This window comes from Carettochelys insculpta, chromosome 8, assembly GCF_033958435.1.
Source record: "Carettochelys insculpta isolate YL-2023 chromosome 8, ASM3395843v1, whole genome shotgun sequence".
NCBI lineage: Eukaryota > Metazoa > Chordata > Testudines > Carettochelyidae > Carettochelys > Carettochelys insculpta.
The window spans coordinates 12,110,161-12,125,751 of record NC_134144.1 but is presented as its reverse complement, the minus strand read 5'-3'; the positions used below and the strand labels follow the sequence as shown (position 1 = coordinate 12,125,751).

At 39.4% G+C, this 15,591-nt stretch overlaps 1 protein-coding gene across 8 annotated transcripts in view; it reads right to left on the bottom strand.

Annotated features, from left to right (window-relative positions):
• The window catches only part of RAPH1 (Ras association (RalGDS/AF-6) and pleckstrin homology domains 1), a 155,133-nt gene that overhangs the window by 60,602 nt on the left and 78,940 nt on the right, over positions 1 to 15,591 (bottom strand). For all 8 annotated transcript variants that reach the window (XM_075000705.1, XM_075000702.1, XM_075000707.1 and 5 more), the window contains exons 2-3: positions 2,455 to 2,574; positions 466 to 571 (exon numbers count right to left, since the gene is read on the bottom strand). In XM_075000705.1, the coding sequence (XP_074856806.1) occupies positions 466 to 571; positions 2,455 to 2,574 (226 nt within the window). The remainder of the gene's footprint in view (positions 1 to 465; positions 572 to 2,454; positions 2,575 to 15,591) is intronic.

Here is a 15,591-nt window from a genome sequence, read left to right as displayed (position 1 = left end):
TGCAAGTTTCCTGTACTATTCCCAGGGTCAGAGATAAAAAACTGACATTTTTTTGTAGCATTAGCTTTTTTGTGTTTTTGTTTAACACAATATGATACCTAAGCACTGCATCACTCTTTCAGGTGCAATGTTAATTAGATTTTTTTCCCCATTTCCACCCAATGGGGTTTATCAATCCCATCTTTCGTTAAAGAGATTATCAGAACAATTGTTCTTTTCAAATAATCACTCTGATTCTCAGACATTAGCTGCTGCTGGACACCGAGTTTTGGATACTAAGAATTCTGTGTCACATAAACAGGATAACAGAATGTAAGCAAACTAGAAAATGATATCCTAAGTATTCCTGGATGCTATGTTTTAAAGCTAAAGGATTTGAGTGTTTTGTAAGATGTCTGCTTATGCTAAAACAAATATTCCTTTAATGTTAGAAAAAAATTGAGGGGTTGAGAAAATTCTGTTTACCATTCAGATTGTACATGGAGAAGCGATAGGAGAAATTGGCAATGTTGGTTTCTTGGCGAAGAGGGGATTTCTTGACTGGATCCATGGGCTTCTCTGTATCCAAACTCTAAAAAAAAGTTGAGAAGAGAGAAAAGAAGCTAAAATAAAGTTTGTATTTAAATATCACTGGAGGTGGTGCTCATACAACAGTGTTACAAATATGGATGACAGCCTAATTTCAATGGGACAAATGTAAACGAAAAAAATTAAGTCTTTTGTAGGCTTTGCAAGAGCAAATACTTAGGCACCAGACTACCAAGATTAACACCAACTGCACAACTACAAGAGATGTTAAAATAAATTCACTCTGCTGGTAAAGAAGTGAAAAGAAGGAAAATCCATTCATAAACTTGTTTTTCAGTAGTACTGTTCTTTCTCACAGCCTTTTGAAAGAATTACTTTACTGAGATTTTCTACAGGGATCTGTATCAGTTTGATTATTAATGTAATTTGTGAAAAAAAAAAAAAAAAAAAAAAAGTAGTAACATCTCAGATGCAAGCTTCAGTATCTTTCCAGGTATTGAAGTTCGGTTGACTGGTATATAACTCCTTAGGTCATGTGTTTCCCTTTTTAAAGACAGGTAATACATTTGCCCTTCTCAGTCTTCTGTGCCCTCTGCTGTCCCCCAGGATTTCTTAAAGATAATTGCTAACAGGTCCAAGACGCCTCAGCTAGTTCCTTTAGTCCCCTGGGATAAACTTCACCAGGCCCTTCTCGTTTGAATATCTCTAACTTCTCTAAATGGTCTTTAACTACTTCAGACCCTATTTTGACTTGCATTCTTTCCCCCAGCTGTCAATATTATGTTGAGTATCTTGTCATCATAACTTTTTTTTTTAAATGAAAACTGAAGCAAAACAGGAGATAAATAGCTTCCGTGATATCAACAGTTACTAGCTCTCCTGTTTCCCGTTCAGTAGAGGACCTACACTTTCCTTTATTTCTCTCTTGCTCCTAATGTATTTAAAGAACTTCTTATTCCCTTTTATGTCCCTTAATGATTCATTTGTAGGTCTGTGAAATTAATGACCAGATACTTGGAGCTACAGCTAGAAACCTGCATGGATACAAATATCTATTTGCAGACAGACATCGATGTCCTCTATTCCCAGGAGACGCTGTGGGAAAAGGAGAGGCGTGTGCTGCCAATGGTCCCAGGAGCTAATGCCCTACCCCAGCAGATCCTCTTGGCCACGCGACTGTACTTCCCCCAAGACTGCAGGGCTGTATGACCCCCACAGAGGAGAAGCAGCTGGTGGTGAGGTTGGAGGTGGTAGATTCATATAGCTGGGAGGAGCTCCCAGACCAGGGCATTGGCTCCTGGGAACAGCGGCATCATGCACCTCTCCTTTGGCCACAGCATCTCCTGGGAGTAGAGTCCTGAGGATCACCAACATCCAACTGTGGATCGACACTTATATCTGTGTAGGTCTCTAGCTATAGCTCACCAAGACAAAGGACTTGCTTATAAAGGAAAGCTATGCTAGTATAAGGTAGGCTGTGGCATAACGCATTGTGGGAACACCTATCCCTCCCAATGTGCATTATTTTGGCTCAGCTCGTATCACTTTGGAACAAACTCCACTCTTATTTCAGACCGGGGGGAGGGGGTCATGGGTACACTTGCACCCTCAGAAATCACGAAACCAGGTATGAAAAAGAGGCAGTTTCAAAGTCTGTAAATAGAATAATGGGTGGGACATTCACTAGGTTCAGTCTCGCTACAGCAAGAGATGAAAGAAAGGGCAGGTTGCAGCCACTCAACTCTTTAGGTCTTCACACGCATGTAGCCCCAAACAGACATCACTTTTCAAGAAACTCCACTCTCATGTGCATAAGGTGTATGTGCTCCCTACAGTGGGATTCACACTGATACATACTCAGAACTAACAATGGTGCCAATTACTTATTGAAATATTTGACTCTTGTATTCAAGAAGGGTCCCTGACCTGTGTGAGTTTGTCCAGTTCCCCCAGCCATGCCCCAAACATCTTGTCCAAATCTTGGTCTTCCTTATCACTATCTTCTTCTGCGCCATGATCAAGTTCTTCATCTGATAATTGCTCCATCTAAAATACAAAAGAAATATTCCAGTCAAATTACATTCAGCATTTAAAAAGCAGTAACAAGGCCTCTTTAGACGATTATATTGAACACTTATGACCATTCCGCAGGACTGCAGTTTGAGAACCTTACTAAATGTCTATCTACAAATGATATCACTATACTAGGAAATGTCATCATTGAACAAAGAAACCATTGAAACCTATGCAAGAGGTAAGATTTTTCCCTAAGATAGTATTAAGTTGGATAAATTTTCTGTATTAACTAAATGTCGTTTTTGTTTCTACCCAAACAAGCCTGAGACAGAGACAGTAGAATTCACTCGGTAAATATGGTCAGATTGGAACACCATGCAAAATGCACTGGAGTATATGTTTCATCTTACTCTGTGAATATGAGTTGTCTCCTCTTCTTTCCCCTCAGACGACTACCTTTTTTTGCTACCATATTTTGGTTAAAATATTACAACTATAATCAACTCTGCATTTCAAGGGAAACACTACTATTTATTTGTTAACCACTGCAGTACCTGGATTTTTTAAAAGACACAACCAAATTAGCAGATACACCAGCTGAGCACCTGGTCTACAATAGTACCAAAAGTCCCCTCCTCAAACAGCTTACAAAATAAAAAAGCAAATAAGGGCACAGAATTTACTGAGAAAAGCCAGCAGGCAGGAATGACTTAGGGGATACTTTTTTATTATTAATGTTATTCTTACCTTGCTTTTTTGGGTATGCAAAGTCAGAGTATATAGGAAAAAATGTGACTCAGTGAAGTGTGATAGCCGAAAGTGTGTAAGAAGCAATAAGTACAAAGGCAAAGATGGAAGCAAGATATGGAATCATCTAAAGCTATGTAGAGGTTGTTGAAATGAGTAGACTTAAGACCAGTGTTCCCTGTAGTAAGCTGAGCACTTGGGTGTCTACCCAGGAGAGAGTCAAATGCTGCCCAGCTGATTAGCAGAGGTGCCCAGCCAGCAGCATGTACTTTTTATTGGTGGTGCACATCAATAAATGCCTTAGTGCACATAAAATTTATTCTGTACATGGATGAAAAAAATTAGAAGGACCATTCCTTAAGACATCCTGTAATACAGAGGCAGTGGCAAATACAGGTTCTAGCTTTTTCTACGAAGAGATTCTGCCCACACTGTACAGTGTATTCGGGAAAAGAGTATCGACGTGCCAGAGGTGATTATTGCAGAGCGAAGGAACTTGCATCCCACTTCGATATAACAAGTTTGCCAACAACGTTGTGTCATATGCTAACCTCGTCTATAGTTTCTCAATGCGGGCTCCAAAGGAGCATGAGCAAGTTAGTGTAACATCTAGGTAAATGGGATTTACAGAATGAGTAAATACTAACAAGGCTAGGCCTGTTCCCACTGAAGACAGACATCTAGCTGTAAATTCCAGTGGGTGCAATACTGGCTTATTATAAGTGTCCTCCCCCTTTTACTCCAAGGCTATATCCCAGGTTTTGTTTTTAAGGTCGATGACAGATTACATCTCATTAATTTGGAGAAATCACTGACACCATTTGCGTGAAGTAGAAGGATCTGGATTGAAATGGCTGAAATTACTTTCACAACTCGCTGTCTGAAGGCCTTAGCCCATGCTTTTCATGCCACAAAGCCAGCCATGTGTTACCCACAAGAAATGGCATGCAGAATCCCCGAACAGATGTGCCTCCAAACCCTTCAAAAAAAGCAAAACCAACATACTTGTAAACTACAGTGTTTGTTATTTGCGAAATCGTGGAAAAAAGGAACCCATAAAGGTCACATTAACTATTAAAGTTATAAAATAGCTAAATAAGTCCCTGACTACTGGGGACTAATACATACTAAAGTGCAAGGGTATGCAATAATTTCATGTGTGACCAGATATCCTCATGCATTTTTTTCCCCAAGCATTTCCATGAGACAGAGTAATTTTTTCCCCATTAATGCAGTATCAGAGAGTTCATTCAGCCAGTCTGTATAATAGAGAGAATTGTTCTGTTTTCTCAAAATAATCCTCTTGGTCACAATAGTTACTCTGATCCATTTTTAATGCTACCTGATAATCCATAAACAATTTTCAAAAATGAAAAGGAAGTAGAGGGAGGCCTAAGCAAAAGTTTTCAGAAGTATGATCCTTGAAGTTAGGCTTCTAATTTCATTTTTAGGCAACTGAAAAAACAACAAGCCACTTCTATTTAGCACAACTCGTCAGTGGGAGCTCACCATATTTGAAAATCATGACACTTCTTATTGAGCATTCTAAATATGGATTTAGAGGCCTAACATTAGGCACCCAGATCTCAATAATTTTGGCCATCAGCACCTGCTTAGCCATGGCAGCAGTTTATAAGAACAAAGCTGTCTTCTATCTGAGCAGCTTCTGAACCTCCCTCGAGCAGCCCAGCTCTTCAAAATGTTTATGTTAACTTATTTTAGCACACAGGTCAATTATTCCAGGGAAGTGCACATGAGTCAAGGGAAATGATGATTTTTTTTTTACAGTTCATAATTCTGCTGAAACTAAATTCAGTTTCATGGCACAAAAGAAAAGGCACTTATTCAGTTATAAAGCTCTCTCCACACCAAATATACATACGCAGAGGCAGAGACACCAATGTACTCAGACTCTAGGGGGCACTCAACACCGGATCCACCTCAGATCCCGCCTCCACTACACCCATTCCTCCAACCCCATCCTTCCTGCTCCTTCTCACACCCCCACCCGCCTCTTCATACCCCTGCTCCTCCCCATGGAGCCTCCCAATGACTGCTGAACAGGTGATTGGTTCCATATCTGCAGGGCTTTTTCTATGTGTGCTCTGCCCCAGAGCACATAAGGAGTTTGTGCCTATGATCAAAGATCTGTTACAAACAGGGGACGGACAACATCTTCTTTTAACACCCTCCCCGCACAAAAACAAAACACAACAAGAATCTTTTAGAAAGCCAGATGGCAGGCAACCTAAATACAGGCTTCAATACCAGCTCCCCCTGTAATATATACAGGTGGTGACAATTACTGAACTCTAATCATTAAACCACAAAAATATGGAAAAGCATTTCTATAATTTGGTTTGAAATTAAAAGCAAGTCAGACTAACACTATTGTGTCAGACTATTTGAAAGATACCAGCCTCAAAAAAGTACAGCTAAACAACCCAAGAAAGCATGCAGGACCCCTTATAGTCTGAATCCTTATTATAAGAAGAGACAAAAATAAAAAGGTTTTTTATTAATATATTTAAGAGTCCATTCTTCTGACACGACTTTGCCTCTGCCATTTACAAGATCAGTACAAAGCACCCAAAAAGCCACAGAGCTAACACAAAGTACGTAAGTGACGTCTAACATGCCTCATTACATTCTTTCATGCTAACCCTTTAAGACATGCATTGCTAGCAGCAGTCTTCGGACTAAAGAATTCAGCCCTCTAATCCAAGAAATTTAGCTGACCACAGTTAAGTAATATCACTCTATCTACCGGAAATGCAGTCTCACTGCATCAAAAATAGCTTACTTTACACATCTGTTTACAGAAATGATGCTTAAGTGAGCCAGAGAATGCCAGCAACACATCCTGTCAGCGTTTAAATATTGGATGCTCTCCAGATTTTGTTGTAATACACTTCATGCTCACTGCACAAACAAAAGAAAACCTCTCTCAGAAAAAGACAGTTAAAGTTTTGAGATTTCATTCCCAAGCTCTTTTATGCAAGTATCAAGGGAGTTTTGGTGACCATTCAACAGGAAGGAAGCTATCCATCCATCCATCCATTCCTGCTGCCATCAAGATTAATTAATTTTAAACAGGTACTAGCATTCTCTAAGCTTTCCACCTCTGGGCATCTCACTCCCCTCAATATACTAACATGGTTCAGTTGGACTCATAAGGCAAATATATAATTTTAACTTTTCCAAAAAGCATCTACCCATAGATTGATTGTTTTACATTAAACCACAGTAGCTACTATTTGATCTGACAATTACAGAAAAAGAATAATAAGTCTAGTCAGAAATGGTCAAAGCTTTGATATCTGAATTATCGGTTCATAAATAATTTAATAAGTAGCTTCAGTAGCCAAACCTATTTACTAATTCTCTGTGGCTCTTTTTTCCCCCTAGTAAATTCTCTAAGCTACACACAAACAGTCATCTTCATTATAACCAATTCCCTTGCTACAATTCCACTACACCCTGAAACACCCGAGACCCACAATAGTAAATCCTGCATTTATTCCAAAAAGCAAAATTAAAAAGCGGGGAAAAGAGAAGCAGCACAGGTGATGAACTGAGAACAGAGCATACAATGAAGACCAAGACCAAAGAAAGCCAACAAACTCTGAGGAGTTTTGTGGGGAGAAGAAAGTGACATAAAACTGGTAAAGAAGTCTTCCCTCCCAAAGAGCTGAAGCAAGAAATAGATACTAAAGAATGTGCTGATGGCTTGATTTAGCCAAATCTCAAATTGCAGCATAAAATTTAAAAAAATAGTAGTTACTTTTAACAGTAACAGAGAGAAAGCCGCGCTAGTCTATATGCTATCAAAGCAAAAAAGCAGTCAAGTAGCACTTTGAAGACTAACAAAATAATTTATTAGGTGAGCTTTTTTTTTTTTTGTTAGTCTTCAAGTTAGTGCTACTTGACTGCTTTTCTGTTTTGATAGTTACTTTTAAATTCAAAATAGCATAAATTTTAATCTTGTTACAAAATTCTAAAATGCTAACTTTTGGAGAAACAAAGCGATGGCTGAAATGTTGCAAATAAGGACGGTATACAACTGATAAAATATAGGACTACTACCTCAATGTTTAATTACAAGACAAGGACCATGCGGAACATATCTGAAGGGCCCCTGTAGCTGTGCTGATGACCTGGACATACTTTTGAAGAAGAGGCGTGTGCATGGTCGAAAGTTTGTCTCTTTCAACAACAGAAATTGGTCCAATGAAAGAAATTGCCTCCATCCCTCTTGTCTCTCTAATGGGGAAGATAACATACTTACTGTATTAAAGAGGAATATTTCATGTGGCCAATAAAGAAGCGAGATTTTGCTTAATAAATTATTCAAATCAATTATATCTAAAAAGTTGATTTTTACAACATATCACATCATAAAACTTTATTAAAAAATACTTCTTGCATTCATGTTTTATTTTCCCCCATATCATTTTACTTGGCGACTGAATGGATCAGTTTCATTTTCCGGTTCTCATACTCTGTCTCTTAATTATTTTTGAGCTTCGTACAGTACTACTAAATGCTGCACACCCACACAAAAAGTCATTTGTAGTTAAGAATGTACTGTTTTTAAACATACTGATGCCGTGAACTTGAATCTAGAGAAAAATGTCAACAGTAATTTCAGGTACTACAGCTGTGCCCTTAAGCCCTCCTTACAATTTTTGTGGTTTAAACAACAAATAATTATTTTGTGTGTGGGTGTCACATTCATCTTCCCTCAATGCATGAAAGACAACCAGACACACACACGAGCATTGAGCACACGGGTAACAATACCATTTTCACAAAAAATGCTGTCGAGTGCACAAAAACATTTAAATGAATACTTTTTTTCTTCCAGTTTCTCTTAAACATCATACGTGCTTACTTGGAATAAGGAAAAAAAATTATTTAAAACAAAACTGGGAAATCTGACTAATGTGGAGTGATCAAATTCAAGGAAATGATGAAATAATGTAGGCAGTACTTAACATTTGCAGAGATTTTATATGGCTGGCCTCTCTTCCCTTAACCTTCTTTTGCCACCACTAGACAGTATTTATTCAGTAACATTTTTCATAGTTTATCCTTCCAGTAGAAGAAAGTACCTAGTAATATTACTACTGCATCTTTCTGAAGACTGGAAATCACATTCTCCAGGTCACTAACTGCTCCTCTAATTATTTTAACCTGGCATCAGATACTCTGCCCTAATTTTATTAGCTCAGTGGATAAAAGTCAGCAGCCCGAGCAAAAATTTCACAAGGACTGTACTGTTTTACATCAGTCAGCCTGGTACTAAAATTCTGTGCTGTCTGCCAGCTCCTTTGCAACCCCACCCAAGCCATCCTGACATCAGCTGTATTTCCTATAAGTCCTATATTTGTCCTCCTTGCTTACTGTTTTTGGTTCTCTGTGTCTTAAATATTGAGTCTGTTCTGGTCTGGATACGGTCTGAAGAAGTGGGTCTGTCCCACAAAAGCTCACCTAAGAAACTATTTTGCTAGTCTTTAAAGTGCTACTTGACTGTTTTTTGTTTTGATCCTATAAGTCAGTGTCTGTTCCCAAAAAGAACACTAAAATGATCAAATATTTGGTCTCATTTAGATTTAGACTCACTGACCCTGGAAGACAGAATTTCTTGGAACAAAGCCCAATCATGTTAACGGTCATATCAACTGTTAGCCACTACAAAGGATTAATTCAATGGTTAAATTCATGTAAAACAAATTGGTTGATTATATCAGATCACTCCTTTGATCACAGTAATAAAGTGAAACAGAAGGCCGAGGTGACAGGCCTGTTTTCTCCTATAGACAACCTCCTAACCTTATGAGGATTCTCAGTAGCAACCACAGGTTATACCACAATAATACTAATCCTGGAACTTTTCCTCGCAACACGCCCTGTTTTCAATTTTGTCCACATATCTATTTTGGAGATACCATCTCTGGACCTAACCATGTTAATTACAGAATCATGGGCATGTTCTCCTGTTCCTCAACTAATGTGTATATATATATATACACACATACACACACACACACACAATCATGTGCCAGCAATGCCCCCATGATATGTGTACTGGGCAAACTGCAAACACTCTTCGCCAAAGAATGAATGGACACAGAGCATACATCAAAAATCTCCAAATACACAAACCCGTCAGCCAGCACTTCAACGGAGTGGGCCATTATGTTAAAGACCTCAGAGGGTGTGTTCTGGAGAAGAGACTTTAACAACCATCTACAGAGAATGATCGGAACTAACATTCATATTCAAATTTGACACATTAACACTTGGTTTGAACAGGGACAGCAATTACTTGACCCATTATAAGGATTCTTTCACATACTTTGATGTTTGACCAAACACTTAACTTCCCCCACCCCACCCCCCCTCTTTCTGCTCTCCTATCTGATTTGCCTACTTTGATAACCATTCTTCTGATTTGTCAACCTTGATAATTTTTGGACCTTTGTGCTTTATACATTGAGTCTGTTCAGTTATGGCTAAAGATCTGAAGAAGTGGGTCTGTCCCACAAAAGCCTATTTCCTAATAAACTATTCTGTTAGTCTTTGAAGTGCTACATGACTGCTGTTTTGTTTTGAAAGAATACGGACTAACACAGCTATCTCTCTGTTAGTAATAAACAAAGTTGCTCATGTTCATACTTTCTAACATGTTACCATTGTCATAAGACAATTAAAACATGTTACAAATTCCCATATAAACACGCAATGCTCTTCTACTTCCTTTCCCATGACGGCTGAGTAAAGACATTCAAGTAATGCCATAATCTAACTTGAAAGTTACATGCATTTATTACACTGTTTAAAAACCACTGCCTTATCTGCAATGTTATCAGTAAAACATTAAATTTGTAGTTTTCTTTAAGACAGAGCTATTTGAAATCCAATTCAAACCGAGAAAAGGGAAATGCAATATTTGATATTTTATTTCTTAAGAGAATTTGGGCACTAAAACTTTAAATGTGTTGCATCACCAAGATGAAGAGCAAAATTAATTTAGTAATTTAAGATTCAAAGAGAATGGATTCTTCAACATTTCAGCTCTAACTTAGTTGAAGTCAACAAGCTATCTGAACAAATTTTTGAGAAATACGACTGATTCAAAAATAATTCAGAATTAAAGCTATTCCCTCAGACCCGGATTTTGCATTGTAAACTATATGGGTTGTCTGCTGTACCCGTCCACACGACCAGCTGAACTCAATAAGCTCTACATCAGTGGTTCTACATGAAAAACTTTCCACAGATCACCAGCTGTGGCGCGAAGGAGGGTACAGGAGCAAGAGGTTGCAGAGTCTTGGCTGGAGGAGGGCACAGGAGGGTGCTGGGAGCCCAGGGTCTGAGCATGAGGGATATGGGGGGTTGCTTACCTGGTTCTGCACCCCATGCTGCTCCCAGGCACTATTCTATGTTTTCCTTAATGAAAAAAATCTTTTGTTTATAATCAAGCCCAGTGTAAATTGTTATCACCCGGGGAGGGTTAACACTGCCCATATCTCCGTTTCATTGATAAAGGGGGCTTACCTAATGAGCCTTCCCTGTGCAAATCCTCTGTGACTGCACCCCGTCACATATACTACACAAACAGAGGACACACACAGTTAAGGTAGCAGTTGAACTTTAACTTTCACATTCCCTGATTAACAGCCAACAGAATGTTAAGGTTATGCATTTAACAGGTTTAATCTGGTTGGCCATTGGTTACCTCCCCCATCACACATAATATAAATACAAATAGACAAATAAAATACAATGTTTTACAATACCTTGATCAATCTTCAAGGAATTTTAAATTTCTCTCTTTTCAGGTCCCTGAGAAACCAGACACTGCTGCTGTTATTCAAAAGGCTCATCTGAATTCTCACTTTGAATTCCCAAGAGTGAAGCGGGTTTCTGAATGACTTCAGGTAGTAAAGCTGTGACTAATAAATCAGATGGCAGATGAAAGCAGAGCCATCATTAAACCTGGTATATGGAAAGCTATCTGGGCCAGCATGAAAGTAACATACAATGTTCTAGCAAGTCATCAAAATTAGTTTCAATACACTTTTAAAAAACATTTACTTTTTCCTTCTTAAACACTGGGTCTGCACCACAGGGACCAAATAAATTCCAACACACTGGGCTCTAATGCTATTCATAACACATCTACCTTTTCAACACTGAATTTTCTTTCTTCTAATTTGATGTTACTGGCTTCAAGAATAACAATATATTCAGTGATTCTATCTTCAAAAGCTGGAGGGTTGACAACTGCTTGAATATTTCCGAAAATTCAACACTAATTTTTCTTGACAAGATCAAAACAAGGATAGCTAGATAACAGCCTTAGGGCTCCTTCCAAAAGTATCTTTTTACCAGATTGCTACTTAATTTAACGCATACACTAGAAAACAGTATCCCTTTCAATATACTATCCAAAATAGTGTTAAAGGCGTAGTTCAGATAAACTAATACTTTACCAAAAAAAGAGAAAAAAAAAGAAGGCAGAGATGTAGCACTTTAAAGACTAAGAAAATTATTTATTCAGTGATGACTCACTTCATCAGATCAATCTTATTTCCAATACAGACTTAAATTTATAAGTAAAGAGGACAAAAAAAAATGCCATAAAAACTGACAAATCATATACATAGGACTGAAGAAGGGGGATGGGGGATGTTAAGCATCCTGCCTGAGATAATTACAAGCATCAAAGGAAGGGAAGCAGTCCTTGTAATGCGTGAGGTAATCAATGTCTCTGTCCATACCATGTGTTAATGTGTCAAATTTGAATATGATTTCCAATTCACAAATTTCTCACTGTAATATGTTTTTAAATCCTCTGCTCTAGGACACAAATTCTCAGGTCTTTAACAGAACGGCCCACTCCACTGAAGTGTTCACTGACCAGCTTACGTGTATTGAGTTTCTTAATGTCTGCTCTGTGTCCATTTATTTTTTGGCAAAAGTTTTGCCCAGTCTGTCCAATGTACATAGTGGCAGGGGATTGTTGGCACATAATGACATATATAACGCTGCTGGAAGTGAATGAGAATGTGCCTTTGATCTTGTAACTAACACAGTTAGGTACAGTGATGGTATCCCCAGAATAAATATGTGGACAAAGTTGGCATGGGGGTTTGTTGCAAGGAAAAGTTCCAGGATTATTAATCATCATCATCATCAATCTTCTCTGAAAAGAGAGTGGGTCCCTCAAATGGCAGGCCTTGAATAGTCTGTTGGACCTCATAAGGGAGGCAGACACCTGCAACCGTGCCCCTCTACACATGGCTACCCCCGGGGTCATGACTCTCATGGCTGTGTCTGCCACATCCAATGCTGCCTGGAGGGCCACTCTAGAAATGAGTTTATTCTCTTCCACCATGGCCACGAATTTAGGTTTAGAGTCCAGAGGGACTAACTTCGAGAGCTTTGAAAGAGAGGTGGCCATGTTGTACGCATATCTACTAACCAGAGCCTGCTGGTTAGCAATTCGTAACTGTAAACCACCCATCACATAAACCTTCCTGGCAAACGTGTCCAACAATTTAACCTCCTTATTTTTTGGGGAGGGACCCTGAAACCCCTGTCTCTCCCTATGGGTTGCAGCATCAACTGCCAGGGAATCAGGGGAGGGTGCATAAATAGATGTTCATTGTTCTCAGAGAACACAAAATATCGGCATTTATTTTTCCTGGCCATTGGCAATGTTGAGGCCGAGGTCTGCCACACTGTTTTTGCCACGTTGGCAATTGTTTTAATGATGGGCAAAGCCACTCTTGCGGGCACTGAGGAGGACAAGATGTCTGTGACAGAATCCGTGTTGTCCTGTACCTCCTTGGCCTGTACTGCAAGCCTCTGAGCCACCCTGTGCAGGAGGTGCTGAAATGCCCTGCCGTCCTCCAACGCCGCTGATGATGATGACCGCAGTGAGGAGGAGATTCCCGTGACCTCCTGTTGTGGAGCCAGAGCAGGGGGTCCCAGTGGCACTGGTTGGGGTCTCTGTGAAACCTGCAGTTCCTGGTGCTCCTCACCTGGACTGACTGAGGTGCCGCAGGCGGTGCCTGAGTTAAAAGCTGATTTAAAGGTGCCAGGCCCAGCACCAAGGCCGTGGGTAGCCATACTGCCAAAGTCAGCCACTGTTACACTTAACTAGAACTATTTACAATTGATTAACACTACTTACACGATCTACAACGCTACCAGAGACGAACAAGAAAGAAAAGGAGAGCTCTAGCAACCGACAGTGCGTCGAGAAGGAACTGAGCAGGGAGTGGGTTGGGTGGTGCATAACTGGTCACCATATTGGCACCACTCCATCTGACCCAATGGCTACTGGCTAGGGCAAAAAGCTTGCAGCGACTGGGCATGTGCCAGAGCGCACACAGTGCGGAATGTACATGAGCAATCACTCGAAGAAGAAACATATTTTTGTATACACCAAGATTTGTGCATGCACACCACCAGGAGAAATTAAAACCTAGCTCTGAGCGCTCTGCTAATCAGTTTATTGGGAAAACTGCTCTGGGACCCGTTTTAAAAATACGTGTTACATTACCCATCCTCCAGATTTTGGTACAGCTGCTGATTTAAAGGACAAGCTCCAAACCATATTAAGTAAATATAAAATACTAAGAGAAAAAAGGACAAATATAGAAGATATCTGCTCAGCTGCTGACAGTTTCTAAAGTGACAAGGCTTTTTAAATCTTTATCCCTGAAGTCTACTCTATGCTTCCTGCTCTTCTCTACTAGAGTCTCACCAGAAATACTAACCTTACCATCAACAAATGGTAACTAATATAGGTAATTTGGTCTTCCATGTGAAACCCACTCCAGCTCTAAAGGATGCATGGAAGACTATAAGAAACTTTTCTTTAGCTCACCTCCCCTTTGCTTCTTATTATTGAGGTCTTCTAGGTCTTAAACAGCATTCAGTGTGAACTTTCACATACTGTTCAAAGTTACAACACAACTTTGGGCTATCAGCCATATGTAGGCACTGAGACCACAAACTAGGGAGAGAAAAACTCTGCTTAAAAGACTCGGCAGAGCACCAGGTAGCCCTTAGCTCATATGGTAGAGCACATTCACTCCTGTAGCCACAGGTTCAATACCTTCTGTTGACAACTGTGTCAGGTTTACAAATATAGTAGCTAAATTTTGTCCCTCATAAAAGGCTTAACAGGAGGCTATGAACAGAACTTCCTGAATTGGATTCAATGACAAAGCAGCTGCAAGATGAACATATCATGAGAATCTTTAAGCAAAGAAACTCAAAGAAACACCCTTCCTCTCCAAAACCTAACGAGGCATTTCAACACACTTCAAATTGATGCCTACCAGGTAAGTGCCCGAACACTCTCTTTGGCTTGTAGATCACACTTTCTTGGGATGAGAAGAAGCAGGTGTGATAGGCAGGCCTTCTTTCTATTAGGCTTAAATGCATGTCACTTCCTGCTGTTGTGCATTAGGGGTCGCATTGCGTGAAGGTTCTCTACTTCTTACCTCTGTTGAGCTGACCCATACAACAAGCAGGATTTTATTTTTAAAATTAAAAAAAAAAAACTTTAACATGTATATATATACACATACACACTAAGAGTGTTTTGCAATTTCCTGTAAACAGGCTGATGCAACAGAAAAATAACCTAACTTTTTAGAAGTGCTAACTATGTATAGCCACAGAAGATAACCAAACATACCTAACAGGATTTTTCACACTCTCACTGAAATCCAACACATCTCTATGCATACCTTTTAAGACAAACTGTTTTAATGCCTCTTCCTTTAGTTGTATGCAGTGTTGTAGCTGTGCTGGTCCCAGGATCTCAGAAACATGAGTGAGGTAAACCTAAATTAATTGACCACTGTTTTATCAAAGAAGATTTGAAAGGTCTTACATCTCTAGAGACTATTTTTAGGAGGCAAGAGGAGAAAGCACACCCAAAAATTCTTGGAATTTCTGCTGAAAGAGCTAACAATCACATCCGAAGGAGAAAGCAAACAGTGACAGCTTTATTCTAATATCTTTCAATGTCTAATCTAGTAGCTCGCCAGACAGATGCTCTCTTGAAAAGGAAGAGACTTATCATTCATTACATTCAATTTCCTGAACCAAGACGTCAGCCAGAGACACCAACTGGATGTAAGGCTAATTGTCATAAAAAATCAGAGCATCTCAGACTGCACCATGTCACAGAGGATCTTTCATGAGACAACCTGGAGACCTCTTAAAGCATTGCTTAGCTAGTGACTCTATGAAATGAAGGTGTTCTCC